At 41.6% G+C, this 27,284-nt stretch overlaps 1 protein-coding gene across 1 annotated transcript in view; it reads right to left on the bottom strand.

Annotated features, from left to right (window-relative positions):
- dst (dystonin) overlaps positions 1–27,284 on the bottom strand; it is a 109,886-nt gene that overhangs the window by 19,305 nt on the left and 63,297 nt on the right. The window contains exons 44-75 of the mRNA XM_010773185.1: positions 26,682–26,834; positions 26,352–26,585; positions 25,944–26,228; positions 24,778–25,326; positions 24,409–24,585; positions 23,319–23,442; positions 21,141–21,349; positions 20,717–21,034; positions 20,161–20,327; positions 19,867–20,023; positions 18,857–18,983; positions 18,621–18,671; positions 17,619–17,854; positions 17,333–17,462; positions 16,780–16,979; positions 16,156–16,654; positions 14,386–15,854; positions 8,013–8,174; positions 7,643–7,813; positions 7,192–7,358; positions 6,137–6,296; positions 5,610–5,936; positions 5,377–5,461; positions 4,538–4,779; positions 4,229–4,435; positions 3,955–4,074; positions 3,721–3,828; positions 3,399–3,617; positions 3,112–3,315; positions 2,627–2,858; positions 1,951–2,177; positions 60–182 (exon numbers count right to left, since the gene is read on the bottom strand). Of these exons, the coding sequence (XP_010771487.1) occupies positions 60–182; positions 1,951–2,177; positions 2,627–2,858; positions 3,112–3,315; positions 3,399–3,617; positions 3,721–3,828; positions 3,955–4,074; positions 4,229–4,435; positions 4,538–4,779; positions 5,377–5,461; positions 5,610–5,936; positions 6,137–6,296; positions 7,192–7,358; positions 7,643–7,813; positions 8,013–8,174; positions 14,386–15,854; positions 16,156–16,654; positions 16,780–16,979; positions 17,333–17,462; positions 17,619–17,854; positions 18,621–18,671; positions 18,857–18,983; positions 19,867–20,023; positions 20,161–20,327; positions 20,717–21,034; positions 21,141–21,349; positions 23,319–23,442; positions 24,409–24,585; positions 24,778–25,326; positions 25,944–26,228; positions 26,352–26,585; positions 26,682–26,834 (7,839 nt within the window). The remainder of the gene's footprint in view (positions 1–59; positions 183–1,950; positions 2,178–2,626; positions 2,859–3,111; positions 3,316–3,398; positions 3,618–3,720; positions 3,829–3,954; positions 4,075–4,228; positions 4,436–4,537; positions 4,780–5,376; positions 5,462–5,609; positions 5,937–6,136; positions 6,297–7,191; positions 7,359–7,642; positions 7,814–8,012; positions 8,175–14,385; positions 15,855–16,155; positions 16,655–16,779; positions 16,980–17,332; positions 17,463–17,618; positions 17,855–18,620; positions 18,672–18,856; positions 18,984–19,866; positions 20,024–20,160; positions 20,328–20,716; positions 21,035–21,140; positions 21,350–23,318; positions 23,443–24,408; positions 24,586–24,777; positions 25,327–25,943; positions 26,229–26,351; positions 26,586–26,681; positions 26,835–27,284) is intronic.

The following is a 27,284-nucleotide window of genomic DNA, read 5'->3' as shown; positions in this document are numbered from 1 at the left end:
AGAAACCAGCATAGACAGTTAGAAGGAAAACTCTGCTGCTTTGGAATGTCCTCTAGTACCTCATCAAGACTTTTCTTTATCACAGGTTTATCAGGTTCCCCGCAGGCAGTCATGAGCTCTTCACCCTGTGCTCGAACCACTTCAAGCTCCTCTTGCAGCCCATCGATCTCCTCTTTAAATCCCTGTCGAAAAAAGAAGCAGTTGTTAAACCTAAGAAATGCTCCATCACTCTTAATCACCCATTCGTTCTTTCATTCAATGATTTGACTCACGGAGGGCCACATACAGAGAAACATACAAAAGGCTGGGCCCCTCAGGTATATTGCCTCATAAGTTAAGTTATAAGTTAACATAATCAATCAAATGTAGTTAAATTATGCTTGATACTTGAATATGCTTCATCACAGCTTTCCATATGGTTTCATTTTTGGTGGCAGCTCATTCCTTAAAACAGAAACCTCATATTGCTCATAATAAGGGGAAATAGGAAGGGTCTATTTCAAGCTTGTTATGTAAATCAGTTATTGCGCTTTTTTTAATCAACTAAGATTTGTTTGAAAATGTTTTCAACTTTATTTGACAGAATATATTTGAAAAGTGGGCTTCTTAAAACATTAATACTGTGTAATGTATATATTTAAGAAGCATATTACATTATACTTTTAGAATTTGCTGCGGGCCAATTCAAAATGGATCACGGGCCGCATTTGGCCCCCGGGCCGTAGTTTGGACATCTCTGATTTAACCTGTTAAGCCCTGAGCCTGTTTTTCAGGTCTCAGGCTCGAAAATGACATTCCCAGAACAAATGACCATATCTTCCCTTCTAAAAAGGGGTATATTTTAATAATCTTTTTTCTCAAAGCAAGGTTAAATCTGTGAGTTGGATTTAGAAGTGTCAGAATCAATATAGATGTTTTTATTTTAAAGTAAATTCAGATTGAACACAGTAAAAAAAATTAAATTATAGTGTCCGTCCAAAACCCATTACTCATAGTGAAAACCACCCTTGATGATGATGGGTTAGTAGACTAAAAGCTTTAGGAATCCAAACTATAACATATAATAAGTACCCTGTATCAAGATTGATGCAAAACAAGTGAGATTTGAACTTTTTAGACAGATTTAGAAAAAGAAAACCACTTCTGGGTTCATTTGGGTGCATTTTCCATATCTCTGGCCCCCCTCGGTCGATTTTGATGATTGACATCTCTTTTTAACCGTTAGAGCCAATAGAATCGAGGGGAAGTTCCTAAAAATCCATCTAAACATTACCCATTGATGAATGAGTGATGCGCAGCCAGAATGCCCCGGAACCGGAAGCTGTCATACACTCTGGTGGCTATCATTAGCAGCTAATATGAAATCTCCGTTTTTGACATAAAAATTGAATGATGGATTATCAGTAATCATTTAAAAGTGACACACAGACACATTGGATTAACCATTGGATTAACCTTCAACAGCGTTTTTATCGTTTTAATGCCATTGATCAGAATAACAGCTAAGGTGAGAGGATCTCCCGTGAATGCTCCGTAAAGCTACGTGTTGTGATGTCTGTGTTTGCTTCCCCTGTCGCGAGTTCTTATCGCTCAGTGATGATACTAATACCTATAGAATCTGTGGAATCTCAGCTGTAATCTGATATCTTGTATGTGTAGTTACGATAAGTAATAAGGGTATTTTTACCTTGAGTTCTGTGCTAAGTGCGTTAGCATTTTTTCGCTCAGGGCTTATTTAGACGCTTCTTGTGAGACTTGTGCTTTGTTTCGGTAAAAATGGTTCATATCTTTAGTTAGCTGAGTTTCTAACCCGTTAAGTGAGTATGACACATTAATAGGTTTTTAAATTTTAAGAAGCCCTGACAGACACAGTTTCGTGAAAAAACTACAGGCCGGACCCGGATTAGGGTACTCTCGGGTTTAACAGGTGAACTCCTAGGATCTGTCTACCTCCACAAACTCCTGCTGCTGTTTGACGACAGAGGGATCGACCCCGGGCTCCTCCAGCTCTCGCAGCAGGTCCTGGCTGTCTTTGATGGTGGCGATGAGAGCGCAGTGGTCGCACCAGAACTTGTCGGCCAGGTCCATCACATCCAGCAGCTTGATCTCCCGCTCCTCCAGTAGAGCCTGGATGTCGCTCCAGAGGAACACCATCTGGTCCAGTTTGTCTTGTACAACTTGTGTGGCAGGAAAGGAATATAGAATAAATCAATGAATGAAATAAAAAATGTGATACTAACAGAATAGCACAGATATCAGCATGTATTCCTCGGCTGAGTGCTGGGGAGCACAGCTGAGAGAACACACACATTTAATGAGAAACAGTTTGGTCTCCGTTTATTGCTTTGATTTTTTATTGCAACTAAAACTAAGAAAGGCATTCCCATTAAAGTCACACCTGGAGGAAAGCTTTGTGCAATTCAGTAAACAAAAATGCTGACTCAAAACTCAAGCTAAGATCTTGAGTCAAGGATTTTAACCAAAGAGTTTGCATGTTTTGTTTGGTCTGCGATGTTGAGCAGTATTTCTCAATGTTATTCCAACTTTTGACCTGTTTATTGTACTATTTGTCTTTGTGGCTCTTACATTCATCCCATAGCCTGTTATGGAAGAAAAAAATGCATACCTTTGGCAGAGATATCCTTATCTGCTCCTTCAGATCTTGCAATCATCTCCTCGCCACGCTGCTTCAGTGTGTCATAAGAGGGCTGCAGTTTCTCCAAATCCACAGAGACAGCTTTATTTTCCGTAATCTGCTCTCTGATCTTTTCCACCTCCACTGAGATGGATGGAGGCTGCCGCAGGCGCTCGGCGATCCGTTCCAGGGATTCCAACATCGGTTCTATTTTATCATGGAACTGGTGGAGGACGAGGAGACGAAGTACTTCAGTTTGTTATTAAAACCTTATATTGTAACATCTCTGAAGAAAGCTGGGACAATGTTTAGCTAACATGTTACAGAAATACAATGAATGTACAACAAGACATTATCATAAAACCTATTGGTCAAATCTTCTAATCGTAACTTTATTATAACATGACATTGAAAGTACATTTGCTTATCTTATATGTAAAAGCAACACAAATATAAGTAATTTAACTGCTCCTCACCTGGGTTGATTTGGAGGTGGCTTCATCCAGAGCCGCCGCTCTCTCCTTGACGTCAGCCTTGAGTTTGGTGTAAAGTTTGTCAGTCGCTGTGTACTTCTCTCTGATGGGCACTCCCTCCACCGGGCTAAGTTCAAGAAGCTGAGGTCCTGTCTTATTCATCTTGTCGATGTGGGGCTTATGTTCAGAAATCAGCTCTCTCATTTGCTGGGGAGGATAAACAGGAGACATATTTAGTTTTTTATTTCTCAATCATGTGTGTTGAACTGTTGCTCGTATCGGCTTCTTACCCTGAGCTCCTCTTGCTGCTGCCTGAGCGTTTCATACTCGATGGAGGGTCGAGGCAGCTTGCTGAAGGCGCTGACAGTTTCCTGAAGCCAAGGCCACATCTCCTCATAGGTCTCCCAGAACTGACTTGCCAGAGATTGGGCGCGCTCCATCTGAAGAAGGCGCTCCGAGTTCAGCTGACTGACGGTGCCGTACTTCTCCAACAGAGTCTGGGTCCTTGCCTGATTCAAAATCAACAAGAACCTTTAATATCAACCACATTGAACTGTGTATTAACTAATTATTAACGTCCCACTTCTAAAATAGGAAGTAAAGTGTTTATACCTTCAAGATGTCTTTCTCCTCTGGGTTTTTACTGTTCATGATGGCCTTTCCTGTTTTCACAATATCATCCACTGCATCCTTGTGCCTCATGATGTCCATGGAGAAGATCTGGAAAACCGGTAGAGTGAGTTTGGCTGGACTTCTTTACTAAACAAACCGCTGTGTTTACTGTACTTTGTTCAATTGGAGGCTGTGACTATCCATACACACACATACACAGTTTGATAGACTGACCTTCTGTGCTTGGAGCTGGGCTGTGGTTTGGTCCTGCTCCAGCCTAATCTCGCCCATCGACAGCAACTTCCCCTCAGCTTCGGTCAGCCAGGAGAGCTCAGTGTCAGCCGCCTGTTCAAACTAAAAACCAAAAAAGAGACCTTTATATTTTACAAAGCTGAAAACGATTAGGTCAGCATTAAACAAGGACTTATAGGGTTAATAAGGTTACATTCAATTGAAACAAAATGAGAATGAGAAAAGCTGTTTATTATGAACTGTTTCTCTGGTTTACCTGCTGTGACTTGAGTATCTGAGCATTGATCTGGTCCATCTGCTGGGTGACGGTGTCGCAGACGCCTCTGTACCGCTCATTGTCCTCAGTCACCAACTTGTTCAGAGCCTCTCGGGTGTGCCAGGGGATCAGATCCAGTAGAGAGCTGCTCAACTCATTCACCTTGTCCATCACAGGTTTCTGGTCTTTGCTCTCATTCAACAAGGCCTGGATAAGATTACATAAAAAAGCACCAACTTTAGCATAGTGGGCAGAAGCTTACTGAGTAATGACAGTGGTTTCTCTTAATGTTATTGTAGAAACTCCTACCTTCTGCCTTATTTGTGCATGAATGAGCTGCTCGCCCACGGGCTCCTCATCAGCAAAAGCGCTGACCTCAGCCTCTACCTTCTCCAGCCAGGAGCTCAAGTCCTCATGGGTGTTCTGCAGCTTAGCAGAGAGACTCGAAACGCGCTCCAATGTCTTCAAAACGCTGTCACTCATTGAGTTGATCTCAGCATACTTTGTTTTTATTCCATCCAGTTTGCCTTGGATCACCACCACCTCATCACCTATAAATAGAGAGTAAATTATTATATATTAAGTTTTGTATTTCTGCTGTAGTATAGGTAACTACAGTATGCTGTTGGTTCTGCAGAACATAGAGCGGTAGCAATGAGAGTCAGGTAAGCAGTATTACTCATAAATGTAGTCAGTGCCATACAATGTAAATGTAAATATTTACTTGTAACATGCAAAAATGACTGACTGATAACAAATAGTTTGACATTTTTGGCAGAAATGATTAGGCATTTTAACTTTGGATTGATACTCCACACATATCTGACTGGTTTGCAGTGTACATGCAGGAGCCAGCACCCGTTAGCTTAGCTTAGCATAGAAGCGGGGAAAAGCTAGTCTGGCTGTTTAAAGGTGGCCAAATAGGCACAGTCATTTCCCCAAGAAAGTTATTAACTTGCAAAAATAGGAAACTGCCGTTCTTTCTGAAAATTAGATTATAGATTATAATAGATTTCAACATTCAGAACTCTGGCCAATACTTTTTAATACACATCATAAGATGTCTGACCTTATTAAGAGAGCGGTTCAACAGTGGACAGAGACACAATTGTTTGAACTGTGATAGGGAGTCATAAAGTCAAACATGCCTGTTGTTTGCTTCAGAAGCTCCATCCCGTTAGCGATGGCTTGGTCAACATTCTTCTTCCTCAACTCAATTTCACTTTGTAGGGCCTAAAAAAGGAAAACACAACCTTAGGAATTCGTTGAGAGAGAAAATAAATGTTCCACTGTAAGCAATGATAACACACAAACAATAAAGTGATTGATAGAACTTAAATGAAAGGAGTACAAAGTGCGTGGCCTGGAGAGGAGTGTATACCCGTTGTTCTGCCAGCTGCTTTTCAAGAACATCTACTTTGTAGTCCTCCGCGGACACATCGCTCAGCCTCCCGTGTGCCTCATTCAGCCAGTTCATGAGAGCCACCTCGTCCTCTCCGAACACCTGGGCGTTGGCCAGAGCCTGCTGCAGCATCTCAGCCCTCCTCCTGCATCGCTCCTGGAGCTCTATGTAACCGGACTGAGTGGAGTCCAGTTTGGACTGAACAAACTCCTTTTCCTCCACTGAGCTAACAGCTTTGAGCATCTGACCCAGACTGATGGCCTGTAACAGGTCTTTACTGTGATTCATAATCTCCTCCTCTAAGGCCTAACCACAGGGGATGGGAAACAAACCAAAGAAATATGACACAAACAGAAAAAACAAAAGAGGTAAACTGAAATTATATAAAAAACGGAATGGGTAATAATGAAATGCAGCAACATGCAAAATGAAGGAAATGAAATTCAGCTGAACAAAACCAACTGTATGATAAAAACAAAGAGCAATGATGAAAATGATGATATTACCTTATGCTGGGATATTTGGTCTTCCAGCCTAGACGTCTCAGTGCCGATGGGTTCGGAGTTGGCTAGGTGTTTCTCTGTAGCCGCCAGCCACTCGCTCAGGGGCTCCAGCGTCTCGTGGAACTGCTGAGTGACCACTAAGATGCTCTCCAGTTGCTTTTGCCTGAAACATTTATGAAAACAGTAACAGCAATGAATCCTGAGCAAAGGAAAGTCATGTACAGAGTGACAGGCAAGCTTATTCCATTATTAGTTAATGAAGAAATGTTATCTACGGTACATATGAATAACGTTTAAGAGCCATGTTCTGAACTGAGAGAAAGGTAAGGTAGGTCTACTTTTAGTTGGAGTTTCACATACGTTTAAATATACCCAGATTTAAACGAAGGCAAAACCCAGGTTAATAAAAGGGCAAGACTTTACTATTTATTTTAGGTTGTTTCATTAGCAACCTTTGACGTAATAGTTTGACATTTCTGGAAATACATTTTTTTTTATTCTCTTGCAGAAAGTTGTTCAAAAAAATAAATATCACTTCCATTTATACAGGCTACATACTACAGAGGCAAAAGTTGACACCAGCAGCCAGCTAGCTTAGCTTAGCACAAAGCCAGAAAACAGGGGAACAGTTACCTTGGGTCTCTCAAGGGAAATAAGATCCCTGTACCATAAACAGCATTGGATGATTAGCACGATTTAGAGGCGCTAATATACAGCATTTGTTTGGACAGAGTAAGGCTAACCCTTTAATCTGTTTCTAAGCTTTTAGCTTCATATTTATAGCACAAAATAAAGAGTGATATCGATCCTCCCGTCTAATCCTTGGCAAAAAGGCAATCATTCCTTTTCCCAAATGTTTCATTTGTTTTTGCTTCATTAGGGGAAAAGTGAAGCTGCATTTTGGTGTGTCAATCTTTGTACATTTTGAATATTCCCAGATCCAAATCCAGGTAAAAACACAAATTAAATGAGGTGGAAGCATTACAATGTTTTAAGTCCTTCATTAGCAACATTTAACTGTGAAGCAAATTAAACGGTTACATGTATTTTATACAGACCTGTTTTCAGCCTTCTTGAGCAGACTGTCCCACCGCTGTGCAAGGCATTCGATCTCCTTTCCAACCTTTTCTTTATCCACAGACTCTGCCAGTTGTGCAACCTTCTCTCCCTCTTTCTTTATCAGCTCCACTGTTGGTTTCCTGTCATCCAGCAGTCTCTGTAGGAGCTGTCAAAGGGAAACAAAGGAGGAGAGTTATTGGGTGCCTTTAACTAGCTCTGGCATTGCTTGGTGGTGAAAAACAGTAAATCTAACGGGCACAGATTAAGTGTCCATTAAACCAACAGCTTTGTTTACCACACTTTTGTTCAACAATGGGTGTCAATTAAATGAGATGGATGGCAGAGTCATAATGCTGTGTGGATTTTCTGGTGTTGAAGTGGAACGATTAAACAGAAGTGTAACTGTGGTTTTATGGCTTCATGCATTTCTACCACGTAATACCAGCTTACTTTCTGCTCTTGTATCTGTGCCTTGACCACTTTGAATTCTGCAGATGGAGGTTTCTGATTGGCCATAAGCTCTTCTGTGTCGGTTAACCAGCTGAGCAGTGATTCCAGGGCATCCTGGAACCTCCCGCAATGCAGCAGGGCTTCATGCAGCTGGGCTGAACGTTCAGCGATCTGCAGACCAGATGGTAAATAAAAATTACACATTTGTTAAAGCCGACTGAAAACTGCACCTAGTAACTCAAAGGATAAGACTACAAAAAGAAAAAACAGATGACTCATTACATTGACAATATCTCTCTATAGTTTCACTAATGACCACTTTTCAAAAGCAAAGAACAACCAGTCAGACCGGTTGTATTAAACAAATAACCTTTTTATTGAGGGTATTCCACTTTGTGTTGACTCCATCCAGGTCATCCTCAAGCTTCTTGGTGCTCGTGCCTTTAGCAGCGTTTTGTATCAGGCTGTGGCCGAGAGAGCTGATGTCCTGAAGCTGCGTCTGCAACGGATCAATGTCGTCTTTCTGGAAAGCCTAAAGACAAATGGAACAAATACGAATAAATATGTTATAAGCACTCAAATTACGAGGTGTTTAGTCTTACTTGGAGGTTCATGGAAATGACTGGATTACTGTTCCAGTTTCAAAGCACAGAGAACTAATGACACATTAGTTTTACTTGATATTCAGAACGAGACCAATTAAATAGCTGATTCTTTCAATTTACAGAAAGATGACTTTGATCTTGATATTATAGAGGGAACAAATTCAATTGACACCAGGAATTCAGGTTTGTTGTTAAAAAATCCAGCTGACATAAACAACTCTCTAAACCAGTCAGCAGCTTCTAGAAAAGGAGAGTTAACAAGTAAAGGCACAGCTGTGCACAATCCCATTGATAGGCTGCAAGGGTAAGCTAGTAAGGAGGAGATATAAGTTAAAAGTGAAAGGTGTAAATAGAGTATATATGTAGGTATGTTATTATTTGTATCTTGTTCCATTTGTATTATAATGGAATCCATCTGCATCATTTATTTTTTTGCTTTCTGCAGGAAGTACATTTTCCCTGTGAACAATCAATTCAGATCTTGTCTTGAACTTTTGTAATTTAAAACCTATTTTACTAATCATGTTATCAGATATAAGAAAAAGATATAGCCAGCAACCGGGAAAACACCATCAAAGAAGCAAAAAATGTAGTAAAACATGTATAACCAGCTAATGAACAAAGAACTGAAGGCTATTTTTGAGCACCTGTGGGGAGAAAAAACCCATAGGGTTCATTTCAGGACAAGCAGCGATGGCATTCAGTAAGGCCTCTATCTCCTGCTCCCCTGCGTGCTGGAACGTCTGTAAACCCTTAGGCAGACAGGCCTCGACTGATTGCAGAAACTCCTCCAGGTCCTCCATGTTGTACTTGGATGCTCCTTGCTCAACGGTACATGGTTTTGCCTGCTCTACGGGTAGCATTACAGAGTTTCCATGCGTCTCAGGCTGTGTCACCACCACACTGACCAACTCACAGTCCTCCTGAGGTGACACATCCTCCAACAACTCAGCAGTGGACAGCTCATCATAGTCTGTTAAAGTCCTTGAACGCCATCCGGAGCTGTCGTTTTGGGTCCTAGAGGCTGACCCCGAGGATAACCTCCCAGTGGAGTATTTGTATTCTCCATTGCTAAGGGTATCCTTTACATTTAGATCCACCACACCTGATTCTGTTTGTCGCAGCCCCTGCACCAAGCTGCTGCTGTGATAAAGAGACCGATTGTCCCTCACCGGTGAGAAAGGGAACTCCCCCTGCCCCGAGCTCAGCGATCGCCCAGCTCTTAGGTCCCCAGACATGTGCATTGCCTCTGAAGACGAGAGGCTCCTTGTGCCGGGGCCCACTCTTTTGTGGGACCTATGAGCATGTCTCTCCCTTTCCACAGTTGGGCTGTACAGACCCGAGTCCTCTTCAGATGTCAGTGAGCTGGTCATACTCTGCCCTCTCCTGCCATTGATCAACCCCGGCCTATCCACACTCCCCGAGCACAGGGTCCCACTGCGGCTTGCATACTCCCCCAAGTTAGTTGGGGCAAAAGTCCTCCATGAGCGTCGCTGATGCGGGTGATCCTTCTTCTCTCCTGGACGTGTCTTAGGTAGCACTGTGTCAGTCGCCCTGCTTATGTGCCCATTGAGCTTAACTCCATCAAAGACTCCACGTTGGTCGAGGATGGCAGGTTTGCGGGTTCGGAGCTCAAATGAGCTAGAAGCAGAAAGGGCTCCATTTCCACACAAGTTGCTAAAGTCTAACGTGCGTTGAGTGTAAGGTAGGGTGCCCGTGAAGTGCCTGGAGGAAAGGCTGCCCTTAGAGCCCGAGTCTATTTGCTCGTTGAGCCGGACAGTGTCATAAATGGACCTCTGGGGCACATAGCAGTCATCAATGTTCAGGTCCTCCTCCTCCCCCTTCCCCACACAGGAAGGGTTTTGTCTCAGGCAATCTGGTCTGCTCAGCGGTTTGCCCATGCTAACACAATTGTTAATACTCACTATAAAATAAGATTAAGGATGAGGTGAAATCCTTTGAGGTATATCTTATGCAAAATGTGTAATTTAAAAAGAAGCACAATTTCACTCATTTACAAAAGAAGCAACTGTGTACAAAATGATAACTGTCCTCCTCTTTTCAATGGTTAACAAATAAATATCAAACGTTTCCACTTGTCTTGTTAAAGATACAATCTACAGTTGCTTGTGGAGATTTAATTTAAACACAATTAAGTTGATCAAAAAAAAAATTCAAATAAAGGCTTTAGAAATACAAATAAGTCAAACAATATAAAAAATCCCAAACAAATGCTAGGACTGTATAGCAGCTTCATACTCCGTATTAGGAATACAAATCCAGTCTTTCCACACAGTTACTTATCCCGAGAATATTCCTTTAGGCTCTTCTACGTGCATTGCCAAATCTTAATCATTATTCCTCTGGTCCAAAGTGCTTATTTTCCCCTGAAATCCTCACAGCATCCACGAGAGCTTGAGGAAAATCTTCAGTGCAAAGTGAAAATATCCACAGGCAAATCCAGCAGGCTCTACGTAAAACTGTGGGCAGTTCTGAGGGGAGCTGGTACTCCTGGATAAACAAAAAAGCCTGCCCTTTCTCCCTCATCGCTCCCTCGCAATGACAGACACCCTCCTGGCAGAGGGTTTCATGCCCCGCCCCCGCTCATTATTCAGACAACATCTGCCACAACTCCATTTGTGCTGAGAGCCGCTCCGGCACATGTTGATTGGTGGACACATGACCCTTTTTTTTCTCCTCCTTTCTAATTCCCCCTTATGTCAGCATGGCCCGTATGACATCACTTCTAAGCCATCTTCTGCATCCTGACACAATCACGCACTTTTCTTTCAGTGAATGAGGGAATGGGGAGGGGAAGTGATACGCACCAGATTTCTTCTACTTAAAAAAAAAAAAAACCTAGACCAGCAGGCAGCAGCAGCTCCCACTCTGATGACATCACACTCTTCTGAAATAGATACACATTTTTTCTCTCTTTGCCCTCTGTTTTCTTCTTGTGGACGGTTGCTGTGGACCCTGTAGATATTGTTAATTACTGTGGAATGCTGAGGGAGGCACAAGTCCCAGGTAATTTAACACCGACAGCTCTGCCAAGTGCATGAAGGCGCTTTTTATGTCCAGTGACCGGGGCAGGAGAAGAAAGGAGAACAGGGGAGAGATAGTGAAAGGAAGTCATTTTTGTTTCCTGGATTGTCTTCACCATAGCAGATCAGTAAAGAGCTGAACAATCCCAACTGCTTTGTCCAGCTCTGCACTCATGAGAGGAGATGGATAGAGGACACTGGCAGTGCTAAATTAACAGTTAAGATCTGGATTTGAAAAAGGGATGTTCGGTCACTGAAACCTGCATAATATTTTCATTTGCAAACACCAATGTTAGAACACAAATTATTATTTTTCTCTTTGGGGTCCCTTTGTCCCCAGTGTCCAAAATATATGTTATACTTTCTGAACTTTACAGAAATGATGAACCACAAAAGAGTTTAAAAACAGCAAATACGCTGGAAGCTGGAACAAAAAACGTAGAAATATTCACAACACATTTTTTTTACAGACAAGTAGATAATACTTTAGGTTAATTCAGTTGTTATCCACCAAACAAAGCAGGCTGATACATTGTATTAACTAAATAGCCGGCTGATCATCTGAAGATCTACATGTTGGCTTAATCACTTAGGATGTAGGCCTACTTTGGGAAAAAAGACTAGAACCCTTTCATTAATTAAAACGTGCTGCTTTACATCAAAACAACTTAAATTCGACTTGTAGGGCAACTGTCCTTCAGGAGTTTCACGTTTCACTTTAAGAGTGTATCAGTGGCAGTGAGTCAGCGGTACTACATGGTCACGATGACACTTTTTGCCCTCTTTAGCTTCAATGAATGGGTTAGCTAGAGTGTGATTCAGATGCTAGAAACTGGTTCCCGAACTTGTAAGAGACAATGATGTAATGTCTGAAAGAAGGGACGCCAACCCCCAGGGGTGTTGAGTCACCAGAGCTGCCCTTTAAGGTTCATGTAAAGATATACATTCGCCAGGACTCCCTCAGGCGTGCTCCTGCGAATCTCAAGTGAAAACAAGAGTAAACACATGAAGTCAGGCTCTCTCTTTCAAAACTTGACCTAAAATGGTAACAGCACATAAAAGAGAGGAATCCAAGAGCTGTCTTTCTCTGTTTATTTCTTTCTCAACAGCTGCCAATAAAGTCCACTTACCTACAGAAATAAGAGCCCGATCCACTGAACATATAACAGAATATGACACATTAATGACCTAATGTTGCAGCTATATAACGAAATAACCAAAGTTCCGATACTGCTCTTGTTTGTATGGGTACGAATTAGTACAATGGGGGTTTTCCACGAGCAGCTGAGGCTGTATATGCCCTCTCAACCCAGCCTGATGACAGGACAAAGAGGGGGTAGAAACATGCACCATGACAATGCTGCTAGCAACTCTTTGAATCAATCACTCCTATAATAGTTTCCCTGTGAGCCCTAAACCAAATTCCACACAATAAAATAAAAAACCCTACCCCCACAATATCTTAATCCATGTATCTCAACTGGAGGTTTGCATGTAACCCTCCTGCCTAAGTGAAGCACCCCCGTAATTACAAGAAAAATCCCCTGACCTATATCTTAGCACAAATCTATGTCATTTGACTACCCACGGCTTTTACATTGTTTTATTGTAATACTATCTAACACTAAAAATGAAGAAGTGTTAACCTGAATATAGGTTAATCCTCTTTAGGAAAACTCTACAGGAATTTAAAGGCTTTTAAAACATGTTTGCATCTGTCTGTAAAGCTTGCTAATGGCCACCCCTTGTTGTTGTTAACTAAAATGTTAAAGATAACATGTGTCAGAGGAATTAAAAACAGGTCATTAGGACAATTATAAATGGTGTGGTATGTCTGTTATACTAAATATAGCATTACCTAAAAGTACATTTTTAAACAAACAGTTGTTGTACAATATTAATTAGCCTAAAGGAATAATCTAGAGCATTTTTGGGTCAATTAAATATGAAGTCTTAACCCAGCAGTAAACAGTAAGGTTTTTTATTCATGGTAACCCAACCATCACTATACTAAGTGGTGTCTATATCAAAATACCAGGCTACTCTAAGCTTAGAGCCCCAAATGATATCAGGCAGTGAGTGTTCAGGCTTAAAACAATAACACTATCAATGTGAAGAGATCAGGACGCAGGCCCAGCTCCTCTAATGGGACCATTGAATCAAGTGACGCCCTGCTGGTGACCACCTGGCTGCGAGGGTCCATCCCTCCTGCCCCATCACTGCACATGGGCTGAGCTCTTTTGTTAACACCAGATGCCCTTAATGAACCGGCAGTCCCCAGAGGATTGCTTTGCATGTAGCCAGTGTGCTGCTCAGAGAAGAGCCTGAGGATAATCTGCCCCAATTCAAGGTTTGTTGGGATAGATAGCTTCTTAAATATCAAATGTTCAAATATACTGTATGGGAACCAAGGAAAGAATACAGTTTTAAGCCCAGTGATCTTGGTAGAAATAAAAACAACACATGCTTTTTTAAATAACAAAGTGGACATTTGTGAGATTGGTCGGATACAAAAAAGGCCTTAACCAGCATTAATAATAATGTTTGTGTAATATGTTCTGCCTTATTGAACTATAATGCGAAAAACATTATTTCCTGTTTTCCAACATTACCCTTAATAAACCTAAAGAATCTGCAAATTATCTTTAATGATCTCATTTAATCGCTGTTGAATAGCTGTTGTTGGTTTATATGTATATAAACTAATTAGATGTGTTCCTTAATCGATTGATTGGAGGACTAAAGAAATAATTCCACTACTATATTGATAACTTATTAATGGTTTATGTAATTTCGTTAGAATAAAATGTAAACATTCTCTTATCTAAGCACCGTAAATGTAATAAAGGGCTGCTTTTACCATTGTCAACAGTAAATTCAATATGTTGTGTTTTTGGACTGTTTCCAGATTAACAAAAAGCCCTAAGTCTTATTCTATAAAGGAAAATAGTTTATGCATATAAACAAAAATAAGGGTACCTGCTGCTGTAAGTTCCATCATCCAAATCAATCTCTTTGCATTATTAAATCAATTTAGTTTAATAGAAATACCATGTTAAGGTGTAAAATACAAAAGTAATTGGGAAAGCCATACCTTAAAGGCCTCCAGCTGTTGGTTGATGCCATCCGTCTCCATGCCGACCGCCTCCTGGGCCGCCTCCTTGCCCACAGCACCGCTCAGTTTACTGTCTGCTTGGTGGAGTTTCCCGTACAGCTCCTCCAGTTTGGTGAGCGTGCTCTGCACCTGCACCTCTCGACCTTTGGCCCTGTCCAGCAGCTTGCCACACTGCTTACTCAGAGCATCCAGATCTCTCTTCAGGCCCAACAGGTCGGGCGAGCTTTCAGTCTCCATCATCTTCTTACAGCTGTCTCCAGCGTTGGATGTGTTGGACATCAGCTCTTGCAGCTTCGCCACGAAGCTCTGAATGCTGTCCTGCTGTTCTTTAAGAGTGGCCAAGTGGAGATCCACAGGAGCCATGCTGTCCAGTTCGTCGTCCAGGTCCGTGAAAGAGGTGAACATCTCTCGGATGCGGTTTTGGAACTGCCCAATTCCCTGCAGTTTGCCCTCCAACACCTGGCACGTCTCCTCTAGTTTCTTGTTAAGTGAGCTGTAGTCTTTATCCATGCTGTCAGCCTGCAGTAAGAGGTCTGTCACTCCATCAGCATCTGGGACACCAACAACAAGGTCCTTGGCCAACGTCTTCAGGTGCTCCACTTGGTTCTGCGCTGCCTCTAAACTCTTATGTTGGGCTTTAATGTTGGTCAGGTTCTTGTTGCTGTGTGCCTGCACTCCCTGTGATTCATAAGAATCCACTTGCCTCTGAGCCCCCTCGAGCTGACCCTTTGCCTCTTTGTAGGCGTCGTTGAATTCCTTAACTGTATGTGAGATCTTCTCCAAGGATTCCCTTTTGTTCTGTAGACCTTCCACTACATTATCCACTCTTTTGCCAATGCTAGCCTTCTCCTCTCTGATTGCTTCAGTGTCTGCGTTGGCCACCTCAAGAAGACTATCAGCGGCCGCGTTGAGCTGCTCCACCATCCCCCTGTGCTTGTCCACATCTTTCTGGAGAGCCTTCACCTGAGAAATGGAGCTCTCCACATCAACCGGATCAACAGTGAGTTTGACTCGGCCCTCGCTGGCTTCACACTCTTGAATCCAGGAGCTGAGCTTCTCTGCATGCTCCTGATACTTCAGAGATTTCTGCAGAGTGGTCTCGAGTTTGCCAGCTTGCTCCACAGAGCTCTTCTTCACCTCCTCCCAGTCGGATGACAGTGTAGTCAGCTGCCCTTGTAAAGCCAACTTTTCTGCACCGTCAATTTTCTGCAGGAGCGTCTCTCCTTCCCCGTGGATTGTGTTATAAGCTTTGTCATGTTCCCCGAGAGTTTTCTGGAGTTTACTGTGCTCCTCCAGGGCCTGTTGCAGGACTTCCGCCTTGGCAGAGATGGGCTTCGGCTTAGACTGTTCCTGGAGCTTCTCACCCAGCCATGACTGGAAGTCTTTAGAGGTCTGATGGAACTGCTGAGAGCTGGCAAAGGTTGAGTTGAGCTGCTCGATCCGTTTCGCTACAAGAGAGGAAGTGCAGCAATTAGTGATGTAAATACGGCAAAGAATGCTAACTGGGAATATTGTTACTTATGACTTTCCATTCTACATTTCGGATAAATGTATAATGATATAAGACACCAAATTTAAAATTCATTGTAAAAAAGATGACAAAAAAGCCAGAGTTTAAAAGATTGATAGTGATTGTTAGCCTCTTGGGTCATAGTATAAATATATTGTAGTGTGACTCAAGACAAAGAGAATGTTTATTTCTCTCCAAACATTACAACACTTGTTTTTTAGGTTGTTTGAAAGACCAACCTGCTTTCTCTTCCAGCTGTTTGAAAGGTTTGCTGACACTCTCTAGCTGTCTGGCCAAGTCTGTTTTGAGGTAGTCCTCCGTCACCATCGCTGTGAGCTCTGCGTTGATGGCCTCCGCCTCCTTCAGCTTCTTCCTCTCCTCTCTCAGCTGAGCCGAGATGTTATGGACATCTTCCAACTGCTTCTTCACAGCGTCTGGCTGGGTGCTGTGGCCCTGATGGTTGGTGAGCTGATTTTCCAGCTGAGTGGCAGTCTGACCGACACTCCTCAGTAAATCCTGGAACTGCCCTGTCTTCACCGCCGCCTGGTCGATGAGGCTGTCTCGCTGGTCCAGCTGTCCCGTGATGCCCTGCCACTTCTGGGTGACGGCAGAGAGCTGCTCCCTCACCAGCTTCCCCCCAGAGGGGTCCTGGTTGCCCGAGGAGCTCAGGATGGAAGAGGCAGCTTCCTCCAGTTTCTCATATTGGGGTTTGCGACTCTTAAATTCGTTCTGGAGGATCTGGGGGGGGCAACAGAAGATACAAGATGAACATTTCTTAAAAGGAAACATTATGATAAGTACCTTTTACAACCCCACTTCAAAACATCTTAACCAATTATTCAACCAGACATGCCTAAGCTTACCTGAACTTGTTGCTTCTGCATTTTGAGCATATTTGGGTCGATGGAGAGGGGTCCGAGGACACTCATCATCAGCTCTTTCTCGGAAAGCCACTGGCCAAGCTGCAGCTGAGTTGTTTGGAAGATGTCCAGGTTCTTGTTGGACTGCTCCAGGTGCTGCTTCCTCTCCTCTACAGTGCCGCTGATATCTGCCCAGGCAGCATCTGAGCAGGTGGGAAGGAAATTCACACAAGTCTGCATTAGTCAGCATAAAACAACTTTATTTCAACAGTCCTGCTGTGCTCCCTACAAACCTCCCACTGCGCAGGACCTGGCACCAAAAATGTGTTAATTTGACTAAAGCAGGAACTGAGAGACATTCTGCACACTGCTCATGGTGGGTAGATGAACTTGAGTAACATAGCTGGTCTAACATCGCATATATATCAATTTATAAATGCTTGTACTTAAAGGCCAGTGCTGGAATGAGATACATTTCTTTGTCAGCAGGATACTCTGACAGTTTCAGTGACATAAATGACCCAGGGCCATCTGGAGACAACACCTTGAATCATACCTATTTCAGCGAGCATCTGCTTCCATTGTGCCGCCTCAGGGGAGTTTGGATGAGTCTTAATCAAGTTAAGGAGCGTTTCTCTGAGCTTCTGAAACTGCTCCTGCTTTTGCTTCATGCCTTCCTCGAATGCCTGAGAAAATAACACAAATTATAATTGCTGAATCCAGTGATTTTAAACTAGAGTGTCATATGATTATCATTCCAAGCAGAACAAACAATGTTATTAAGGATCGTGTGCTGTTTCAGCACATAATAAAACAGCTGTTTAGAGAAAACAAGACTCTACCTTCTGCTGTTCGAGCTGTGTTCTCACAGAGTCTTTCTCTGTGGCTGCTTTGTTCCAGGACGCTGCAGTCTTTTTCATGTCCTTCAGCCATGTCATCATGTTGTCCGTCTCCTCGTTGGCCTCTTTCACCTCCTGAACTGAACTACTCAGATCTGCTGCCCGACTCTTCAGCGTTACCCCGAGGCTTGCGTATCCGTCATTGACGAATGACATGTTCTGCTGAATTACCATCAGCTCTGAGGACATCAGACAACAGTTTAAAGTCAGTTTCATCATGTGGTTGTGATACCAGCCTCATTGAAAAAGTACAAGAGTTATAAATAGGATTCTAAATGGTATTGCCTGAGACCCAATGAATCTGGTTTATATCTAATCTTATCGTATGTCCTCCATATGCGTGTAAACGGAAGTTTGGGCCTTTAAATTAGGGCTGCTCAATTAATCGTATTTTAATCACAATTAAAATTATGGCTTGCAACGATTACGAAAACAACGTAATCGAAAAATAAAACGATTATTTTTGTATTATTATTATTACTTTTTTTAGTGGTTTTTCAGTTGAATTATACTTAAAGTTCAGTGTAATAAACTGCTAAAAACATACTGTTCAATTCCAATAAATGGATGTTTTCAAAGTAAATGGATAATAGTTTTTAATAATCGTGATATCAATTATTGACCCAAATAATCGAGATTATGATCTTTGCCATAATCGAGCAGCCCTACTTTAAATTATTTTGAAAACACTCAATGGAAAATGTGTATAACTCAGATCCTGTGGCTGAGGCCTATTTGTTTAAATGGGACATTAAATAAATACCCAATATACTCCCTTTATCATTCATATTTGAACAAACTGCAACAGTGATCGTCAAGAGTTACTATTTGTTGGGTATGCAGTAGAGCCACCGCAGCCATTTTGATAACCAGCCATAATACCAACACAGCACACTACAAAGAATATATTTACACAACAGCATCAACACACACACACTTGATTACCTTTATTGGTTAGGTAGGAATGGCTCGCTGGACCACCACCATTAGTAAGAGCTGATGCAAAGACACAAGACAAAGCTTAAGTAAAGAAAAGGCAGACTGTCTGGGATAGTTGGCACAAGATCTTTCCATGATCCCTAATGGTTAGTGAGAACAGTCCACAGAAATGCACCCGAACACCATGCTTCCCATTCCACTGTATGATCCAAAGAAATGAGGGGAAGTGTGTGAATGTTTACCTGACTTGTTAGGGGTCTTTGTCTTGGCGGGGGATGTGAGTAAAGACATGAGGCTGCAGAGCGCTGATCCTTTACTGTTCAGGTCCTGGACAGCTGGGTCTTTGGATGTCCACTCATCTAATAATCCCTGAGTAATCGCACAGATAAAGGTTATAGGTCGTGGCATTCATAACACATAAAGCAAAACGTGATGAGTGAAAATGTACATGTACGGAAAATAAAAGGTTTCATGAAGATCATTTCTATGGTTACTTAAAGGCCTGGCAGCATTTATAGTGTTTGTTGTTGTAATACTAGTTTTGGGCACATGTTACTGAAGTCCATCCTCACCATGTGATCGCAATAGGACGAAAAACATGCTTTCTACCAGGTGAGTTTTAAAACAAGAAATATATATTGGGTGGTTACTTTCTCATACAAATTAAATAAATCGTGATGAAAAATGACCTGGACATTTTTTTTTATGACGAAAGCAATAATTTATGATCATAGCAAGAGTATTCTGGTTATACCTTTTTTAGTCTTAAACACGATGGGGAAACACTTAGAAGATTAACACAATATCATTTTTCATTTGTCTCTTAGGGTTTCTGTACATGAGAAAACTTCCTCTGGAAAAACTGATAAAAGTCTGATTGCTTCTGGATTTGTTTCTACATTTTGCTTTTCAGGATCTACTTCTGTGATCTTTCTTGCAACACCTCGTGACGCAAAAGTTCCTGGACAACATAGTGTTTCACTCCCTGATATGTCTGTGTAAACACACACCATCCACCTGTCATTAGTTGGCAGAGAAAACAGGTTGAGATGGAGGAGAATTTAGGGAGGATAAGACTATGATCTATTTTAACCCACTCACCATCTATCTTTTGGAAAAACAGGACTCCTCTACCGTGCCAAATACAAAGTGTATCATCAATGGCTTATTTTCCAGCACTTAAGAGTGCAGTTAGACAAAATATATACACAAATGTCTCTAAAGTTGACTTTGTATTTATCTCTAGACTCACGGTGACTATCTGCAGGTCCTTTTCCAGACTTTTCACACTGCTGGTCGGCTGAACCGCTGGTACTTTCTCATTGGTCTGCTCCAGCCACTTGGTGAGAACGCTAGCTGAAGATCTGAACTCTCCTAGCTGATCCTGACAGGAAGACACCTCCTCTTCCCTGTAGGAGACAAGAATCAGCCATATCACGCATCATTCTGTCATTTATAAAAACATAACTTCTAAGGAAAAGGATCATAAATGTTTAGAGTTGAAATAGAAAGACTCTATTTTTCCCTCCACTGTCGCACAACTTACTTTTCTTTCACAGTGTCTTTGAAGGTGTTAAAAATATTTGAGAGATTGTCCATCTTGCTCTGGATCTGGGCTTTGTTTCCATCAGGGCTTATTTCAGACAGCTCCTTGCACAGAGTCTGCAGCGTCTCCAAATCACTCTCATGCTCAGCCATCTCAGCTTTAGTGTTCTACAGAGGGATTAGAAATGTATGTCATTTTTTGATGGAAACGTCAGTGGTGTAAGAAATACTCAGTTGCTATTCTTAAGTAAAAGTCAAACATTTTGCTTTTGGATGATACTTTGTTTACTACTGGGTACAATAGATAGCATATGATCCAACAGGATGGGTTTGAGCTTGTTACAGTAAGTGACAAATAAGATATTTCCTTTTGAATTGTATCAGAGACGAAGTATAATGCAGAACTGGAAATACTCAATTAATAAACAAGTTTGTCTGAGCTGCACTCAAGTACAGTGCTGTGAATGTGCTTAGTTACTTTCCATCAAAATAAACGTTATTAAAAGACACCAGATATCTCTATTTATGGTCATGAACAGCTTCAGCAGAATGGTTACCTGCGTCAGCTGAGACAGTTCATTGAAAGTTTTCCCAGGCCCGTCTGTCTCGTGTAGATCTTGTGAACGCTTCCCGACAAACTGCTGGACTTTCTCTGAGACCTCCTCAAACTGCTCCACCTTTTCCTTCAGCTGCTCCAGCTGGGAAACTTTTTGCTTATGCTTGTCACAGGCATCAGTGAAGCGCTGAGAGAGAGTGTCCATCTTAGACTGCAGCAGCGCAGCGGCGGAGGGATCTGCCGTCTCCACAAACGTCTTCACCTTAGCTTTCATGGCTGAGATGCTGCTCTGGCGACTTGCTATGTCCTGCTCCAATGCCTTAGAAAATACACAATGTAAGACAGTTACATGTAAATGTTTAACTGAAAAATATATATACACTACAGCCAGTGTCCAATTATTGTAATGCTAAAAGAATACATACTGCTTCTTTGCTGAGGATATTTCCAATGGATGCAGAGTCCAGGGGAATCTGTCCTTTCTCCTTCACGCTGGCCTCCACTCCCTCCATCCATCCCATCATCTCATCCAAACCATCCTGGACACTCATGGAGCGAGTCAGGGTGATCTGCAGCTTCTCATTTCGGTCACTCACAGACTTGGACAGGTTGTCATAGCGCTCAACTATGTCATCTACAGCGCAGGCAGAAAAAAAACAGGTTTAAAACTTAACGACTTCTCCTTGTTCTGGATACATTTGAAATCCAGGCAGAATCTGAGTTAGTAAAGGCTATAATCTTGGCTATGGATTACATTCAGTAAGATTTGGTAGTTAAAGCATTTTAAAGTGGAAGCCAAGAACCCAATGACTGTAGAGAGGAAGTAGAAAGGAGGCCCTCGGTGAGACATCATTTACAACGTTCAGAATACTGATGGTAACCACCAGTCTGATATTGAACAACTTCCCTACTTATAAGTAACACATTTTCGTAGGGCTATTATATTTACGAACTTTGGACTTTACTTTGTTTAGTTTTTTTGTGACCAACTTTTTATTGTTTTTTTTTGTTGCCCTCACAGAGGGACTTATATACACAGATACAAATTATATAGACAATAATACAAAAAGACAAATAAAAAATATAGGGAATTGAACTAAATTGGGTAAAGATATTTAACAGATTAGGAGATTATCCGCATATAAGGACATTTTGTGTTCTGTCTCTTTTACAACTATCTGTTTTACTTCTTTGGATAGTCTTATTTTCTGTGCAAGTGGTTCTAGAGAAATTGCAAACAGTAGCGCGGAGACAGGGCAACCTTGCCGTGTGCCACGTTGAATTGAAAAACCATAGCACTTGGATTATTATATAGGAATCGGATCTTCAACATAATCATACATTTTGCCCCAAAACCCATTCTTTGCATAAACAATGGCCATTCTAGCCTGTCAAAAGCTTTTTCAGCATCAACTGATAGTACAGCCGCGCAAGGCGATGTTATGTCTGCTGAAAAATGATGAATAACATGCAGTAGTGTCCTGATATTATCTGATGAGATTCGGTTTTTCATAAAGCCTGTTTGGTCATAATGAACTAATGTTGGAAGGACTTTCTCCAATCGTCGAGCTATTACTTTAGCATAAAGTTTGATTTCTGGATTTATAAGTGATATTGGTCTAAAACTTGTGCATACATTTGGGTCTTTCCTCTTCTTGTGTATGAGAGAAATTATAGCTGTATTGATATCCTTTTGGAAATGTTCTTCTTTGAGTGTTACATGAATCATTTCCAATAATATTGGTCCTAAATCAGGCCAAAACTGGGAATATAATTCCGAAGGGATACCATCTATACCAGGGGATTTGCCAAGGTTCATGTCTTCCAATGCTTCAGATCATTCTTTAAGTGTTATTTCACAATCTAAGCGATCAATGTCCTCAGGGGATATACCATGTGGTAAATTCAGATCCACAAAGAAATGTTCTAAATCTACCTTTGATGTCTGTACTTGAGACGTATATAAATGTTAATAGAACTGTTCAAATTCATGATTAATACGGACTGGACAATGCCATCATTATTCGTAATTGAAGATATTTGGGCCAGCTGCTCGTTATTTCTGAGTTTACTTGCCAGCAGGGAGCTCGGTCTACTTCCATTTAGATATTCTGGGTTTCTTACCCTATGAATCAGAAATGTGGCTCTCTTGGTAAGTAGCGCATTGAGTTCAGCTTTAACTTTGCATACTGCTATCTCTTTATCTGAATTATAATGTTCCTGTAATTCTCTAATCAGTGATGGTAATGTACATCACTGCGTTGCCTTGAACATAACCTTTTACAGCGTTCCATAGATGCCTGACATCTTTGCTTTGTTATACTTAATTTTGAAACTTTCCCGAACATTTGATGTAATTTAAATGCTTGATATCTTTAAATGTGCATATTAAACGCTGTACTCCTACTCCATTATTTGAGCGTGAATGATGACACGTGAAATAATCTAATATGATTCATTTCTTACACCCTTTTTTGTACACACATGCATCGGGTGAAATGTTTGGAGAAAGAGTTTCAAACAAATGTTTGCAATAAATATGAACCGGCAATAAATTCTACCTTACCATGGCACTTTATCGGCTCCCTATTTTGCTTCCTCACCTACTGTCTCCTGGATTTCGTCCGAGTTGCTCAGCAGATCTCCTTCAGAAGTGATCAGACACTCAGACGCTTTGCGTAGTGTGTCAACAGCAGTCTGATGTCCTGTCATCTGACCTTGAAGGGCCTAGGGTTGATTAAGAAAGAAGAGGTCAGAGAAAATAAGACTGCATTGACTTGAATAAATATCCTCTTTCTATATTTCTACGGTGCTGTTTAGAATAAGCACTTCAGCGTGTGGTGGATAGAAGAACATAAACAATTATGATGTGCAACAACTTCAGAATAATATCCATGGAATTTTTTGGTCATTTCCGGGATATGGTTAGGTGAACCTGTCTGTTTTCACTCTTGCACTAACAGAAAGGCTTAGATTCTTTAAAAGCACAGCGTTCCTCTGTAGGCCCACAGGCGCCTCTTATCTGGGATCTGTGATGTAACTACCTCTCTACAGAGAAATGTTTCAGCTGACTGCTGCCAAAACTTTGACAGAGACAGGATCGTTTATTATCCTCCTCCAGGAGAGTATGAAGGCTACAAATAAACAAAGTTAAACTATTCACATGTGAGTTTGAATTTGAGCTAAAAATAACCATGTAGTACTTAAGTCAGTGGAAACACTATATAAGGTAAGGCAGGTCTATCGGAACTTGAACCTTATAACCAAGTCAATACACCACAAGTTCTGCATGTGTTACTTATAAAAAAGAAGCTATTCATAATTTATTTACTTGGAATGTTCACAACCTAACATCCATTACAGGTCACAGATGAAAATGTGCATTGAAACTGCTGCAAAACTATTTTCCCCGGGATAAATACAACTTTATCTTATCTTATCTAAGGACAATGTATGTCTCATACATACACCAGCTGAACTTGAACTGTTAAAATATAAATTCCAGCCCTAAATGCAATGAACTCAAAAAGGTCAAAAGGGCTTCTTATACTCCTGTGTCGGCCTCAGTAATTTGAGAGGCCGCACATAAATATCAATAAATATGCAAGTTATAAAAGACCACAATCCGAGATAAATCTGAGGTTTGATCTCCAAGCCAAAATAAGACTCAAGCCGTGTTTTGCACTGTCTTGCCTTGGTGTCCTCCAGCTGTTTCTGTAGCGTTTGTGGGTCGGCTGCTATGGCTTCTGACTGCTGCTTTCTCCCTTCATCCTCTGAGCCGTTGAGCCAATTTAAAAGACCGGCGCTCGAGTCGTCATACTTCTTGTATTTATCAACCACATCTTTGAGGTTGTTGCCAAGCTGATTGCACTGAAACAAAGGAAATGAAATGATTAAGTACACAGGTTTAATACATGAAGATAACAGATAACTGTCACCTTGTCATCTTCAGAGTGCTCATGTGAAATATTAGTTTTACTGAAGACAAATGCTGCCGCCCAGTGGCAATAACAAGTCATTGCAACCCTACAAGCTCTATCTGATCATCTGCAGACTAAATACCTGGGAATGTAGTGTTTTGTATCGGGTGGCAGCTGAATCTAACTTGTCCTTAACCGCAGAGCAGGTTCCTGAAGTATCCACATCCAAAAGAGCGTTCTTGGCTGCAGAGTCATCAAATCGACAGGCGTTAGCCACATCCAGCACTTTCTGTCCTGACATGGTGATGAAGCGAAGGTCCCCTTTGTGGGAAATCACATCTTCTGAGAAGCTTTTCTGTCGTTGGAGTTTATCGTTGAGGATGTTGAGGGAGGCTGCAGGAGCTCCAAGCTTCTCTACGTCTGCCTCCGCCTGGTCTAACCAGCTGACGAACTCCTCCACGTCACCTTGGAACTTCTTCTGCTCCTCCTGGACACACTGCACCTGCTTCATCTGCTGCTCAGCCTGCGTCAGCGAGGCATCGTAGCGCCCCTTCAGCTCCTGGATGTTCTTCTGCAGTTTCTCCTTCTCCTCTGAAGACAGCACGTTCGCCTGCTTGTCGAGCAGAGCCTGAGCTGACTGTGTGGCCATGATCAGATCCTGCTGCTGGGACAGGATCTCCTGATGACGGGCCTGAGGGACGATAGAGACTTGAGGACACAATACCAATATAACACCCAATACCAAAGCATATAGCTGTACATATGATATTTCTCAAAGATATTGAAGTGACTGTTATTTTGTATATATTGATTGTTGTGCTTTTATTTATGTCTTAATGTGTGCATAATGTATAAATGTGTCTGTTGATTGTGTATAGGTAGGTGTATACATATTTTTATATATATCTGTATTATTGTATTCAGGATTGTGGGAAACGGTATTTCGATCTCTCTGTCTGTACACACAAACTGAAAGATTGACGATGACAATCTAATCCATCTCTTCATCTCTTCTATTGCCAAATGTCATATTTCAAGCACAACTTCTTAGATTTTTTTGCATGTTAGGATGTCGCTCTTAAATGTTTTTCTACAATAACATTTTAAGCTTATTTTTAGTGTTCAACAAATGACAGGATGACATATTGTTAATTTGACTATCTTTGTTTACTAAGTAACGCTCTGTGATCCTTAGGAACGTTTGCCCTACTAAGAAAGAAAGTCAGAGCCTGCATAAACTCCAACATGTGAGTATGAACTGTGGAGCAAGCTTAATCTCTCTACATTTGGCCAAACAAACGTTAGTACCTTGACCCTGTCATACTGCTTATCGAGGTCCAGGGAGGCATCGCTCTTCCCGCTGGTCTCTCTGCCAGAATCATTCTCAGTGGTGTGTGAAACGTTTCCATTGGCATCGTCATCCTCTGCTATCAGTTTCGTGGCTGAAGTTTCTTCTGGCAGATTTCCATTCTCTTTACTTATATGGTCGTCTTTATCCAGGTTGCTCTCGTTTTCATTGCCTATGTTGGATATCCAGTCCAGAAGTCCTTCAATTTTGTTCTTACTTTCTTCAAGTCGCTCAACAGCTGCTGCCTGAAATGACAGATGGATAACAAATATAATATGTTGACGTTAAGTTCAGCAATATTTGAATTACACTGTAATAATAATCAAAATTCTCATGCGAAATGTGTTTTTTACAGACTGAACTCTGACCTTTTCACTCTCCTGTTTTATGGCAGTGGTCACCACCTTCTCCAGATCTTTCCTGGACTCCTCCGCCCTCTGGTTGATGAGCTTGTCTTTGCTCTTAGCCTCTTCCAGCTTGCTTTCAATGCTTGCAATTTGATCTGGGGTCAGCTTGCTCCGGTTTTCCTCCAGGAACTTTTTGGTACTGGTGATGACTTCATTTAAGGCGCTGGCATTAGTCAACACTTCTTTTTGCAGAGCCTTGAGATCAGAAGGAATAGGGTCAGAGAATCAATGTGATGAAAACATGGACATGTGTTGTGTTTCTTAAAGGCAACGGAAATGTTTTTTTCAAACCTGGTGCTCCTGCTGGTACTGCTGCAGGTCTGTGACACACTCAGTGTTTTCAGCCTCTTGTCGATGACCAATCAGCTGGTTTTCTGTCAGGGTGAGATTATCACACACTTCCTCCAACTTCTCTGCAAACTCCTTTTGTTTCTCCAATAAAGACTGTCAAACAAGAAAAAAGAAACCAAGTAAATATCACAGGTGGCTGTCATTAAACATACTCACATAAAAGAGACCCTAAGACCTAGAACAAGGTTAACATCATCAAACCAGCCAAAACAACCCTTGGAAAGACAAAGATAAAGAGAAGGAAGAAGGAACTGCTAAAGCATTTAGATGTAACATGCTATATCTGCTCTGCATATTCCTATATTATAAAAGTGTAATATCTAGTATGCTGTAAACATGCTATTTCGCCAGCTTGGTCTCGTGGTAATAGGCACATTATGTCCAGTGTGTTAATGTTTTGTTTTTTGTGTTCCAAGGGAGAAGGTGCATGTGTCCACTGTTAATAGTTCACTGGTGTCTTGAAGGCCTGTGGGATACAACCAGCACAAAGAGTTAGTTTGCAGGAGCCATCAAGCACAAGGGCATGCAACGTTGTTATTTTTC

Source organism: Notothenia coriiceps, unplaced genomic scaffold, assembly GCF_000735185.1.
Source record: "Notothenia coriiceps isolate Sejong01 unplaced genomic scaffold, NC01 NC01_scaffold00012147, whole genome shotgun sequence".
Taxonomy (NCBI): domain Eukaryota; kingdom Metazoa; phylum Chordata; class Actinopteri; order Perciformes; family Nototheniidae; genus Notothenia; species Notothenia coriiceps.
The sequence above is the reverse complement of the archived record's forward strand: the minus strand, read 5'-3'. Positions and strand labels throughout refer to the sequence as shown.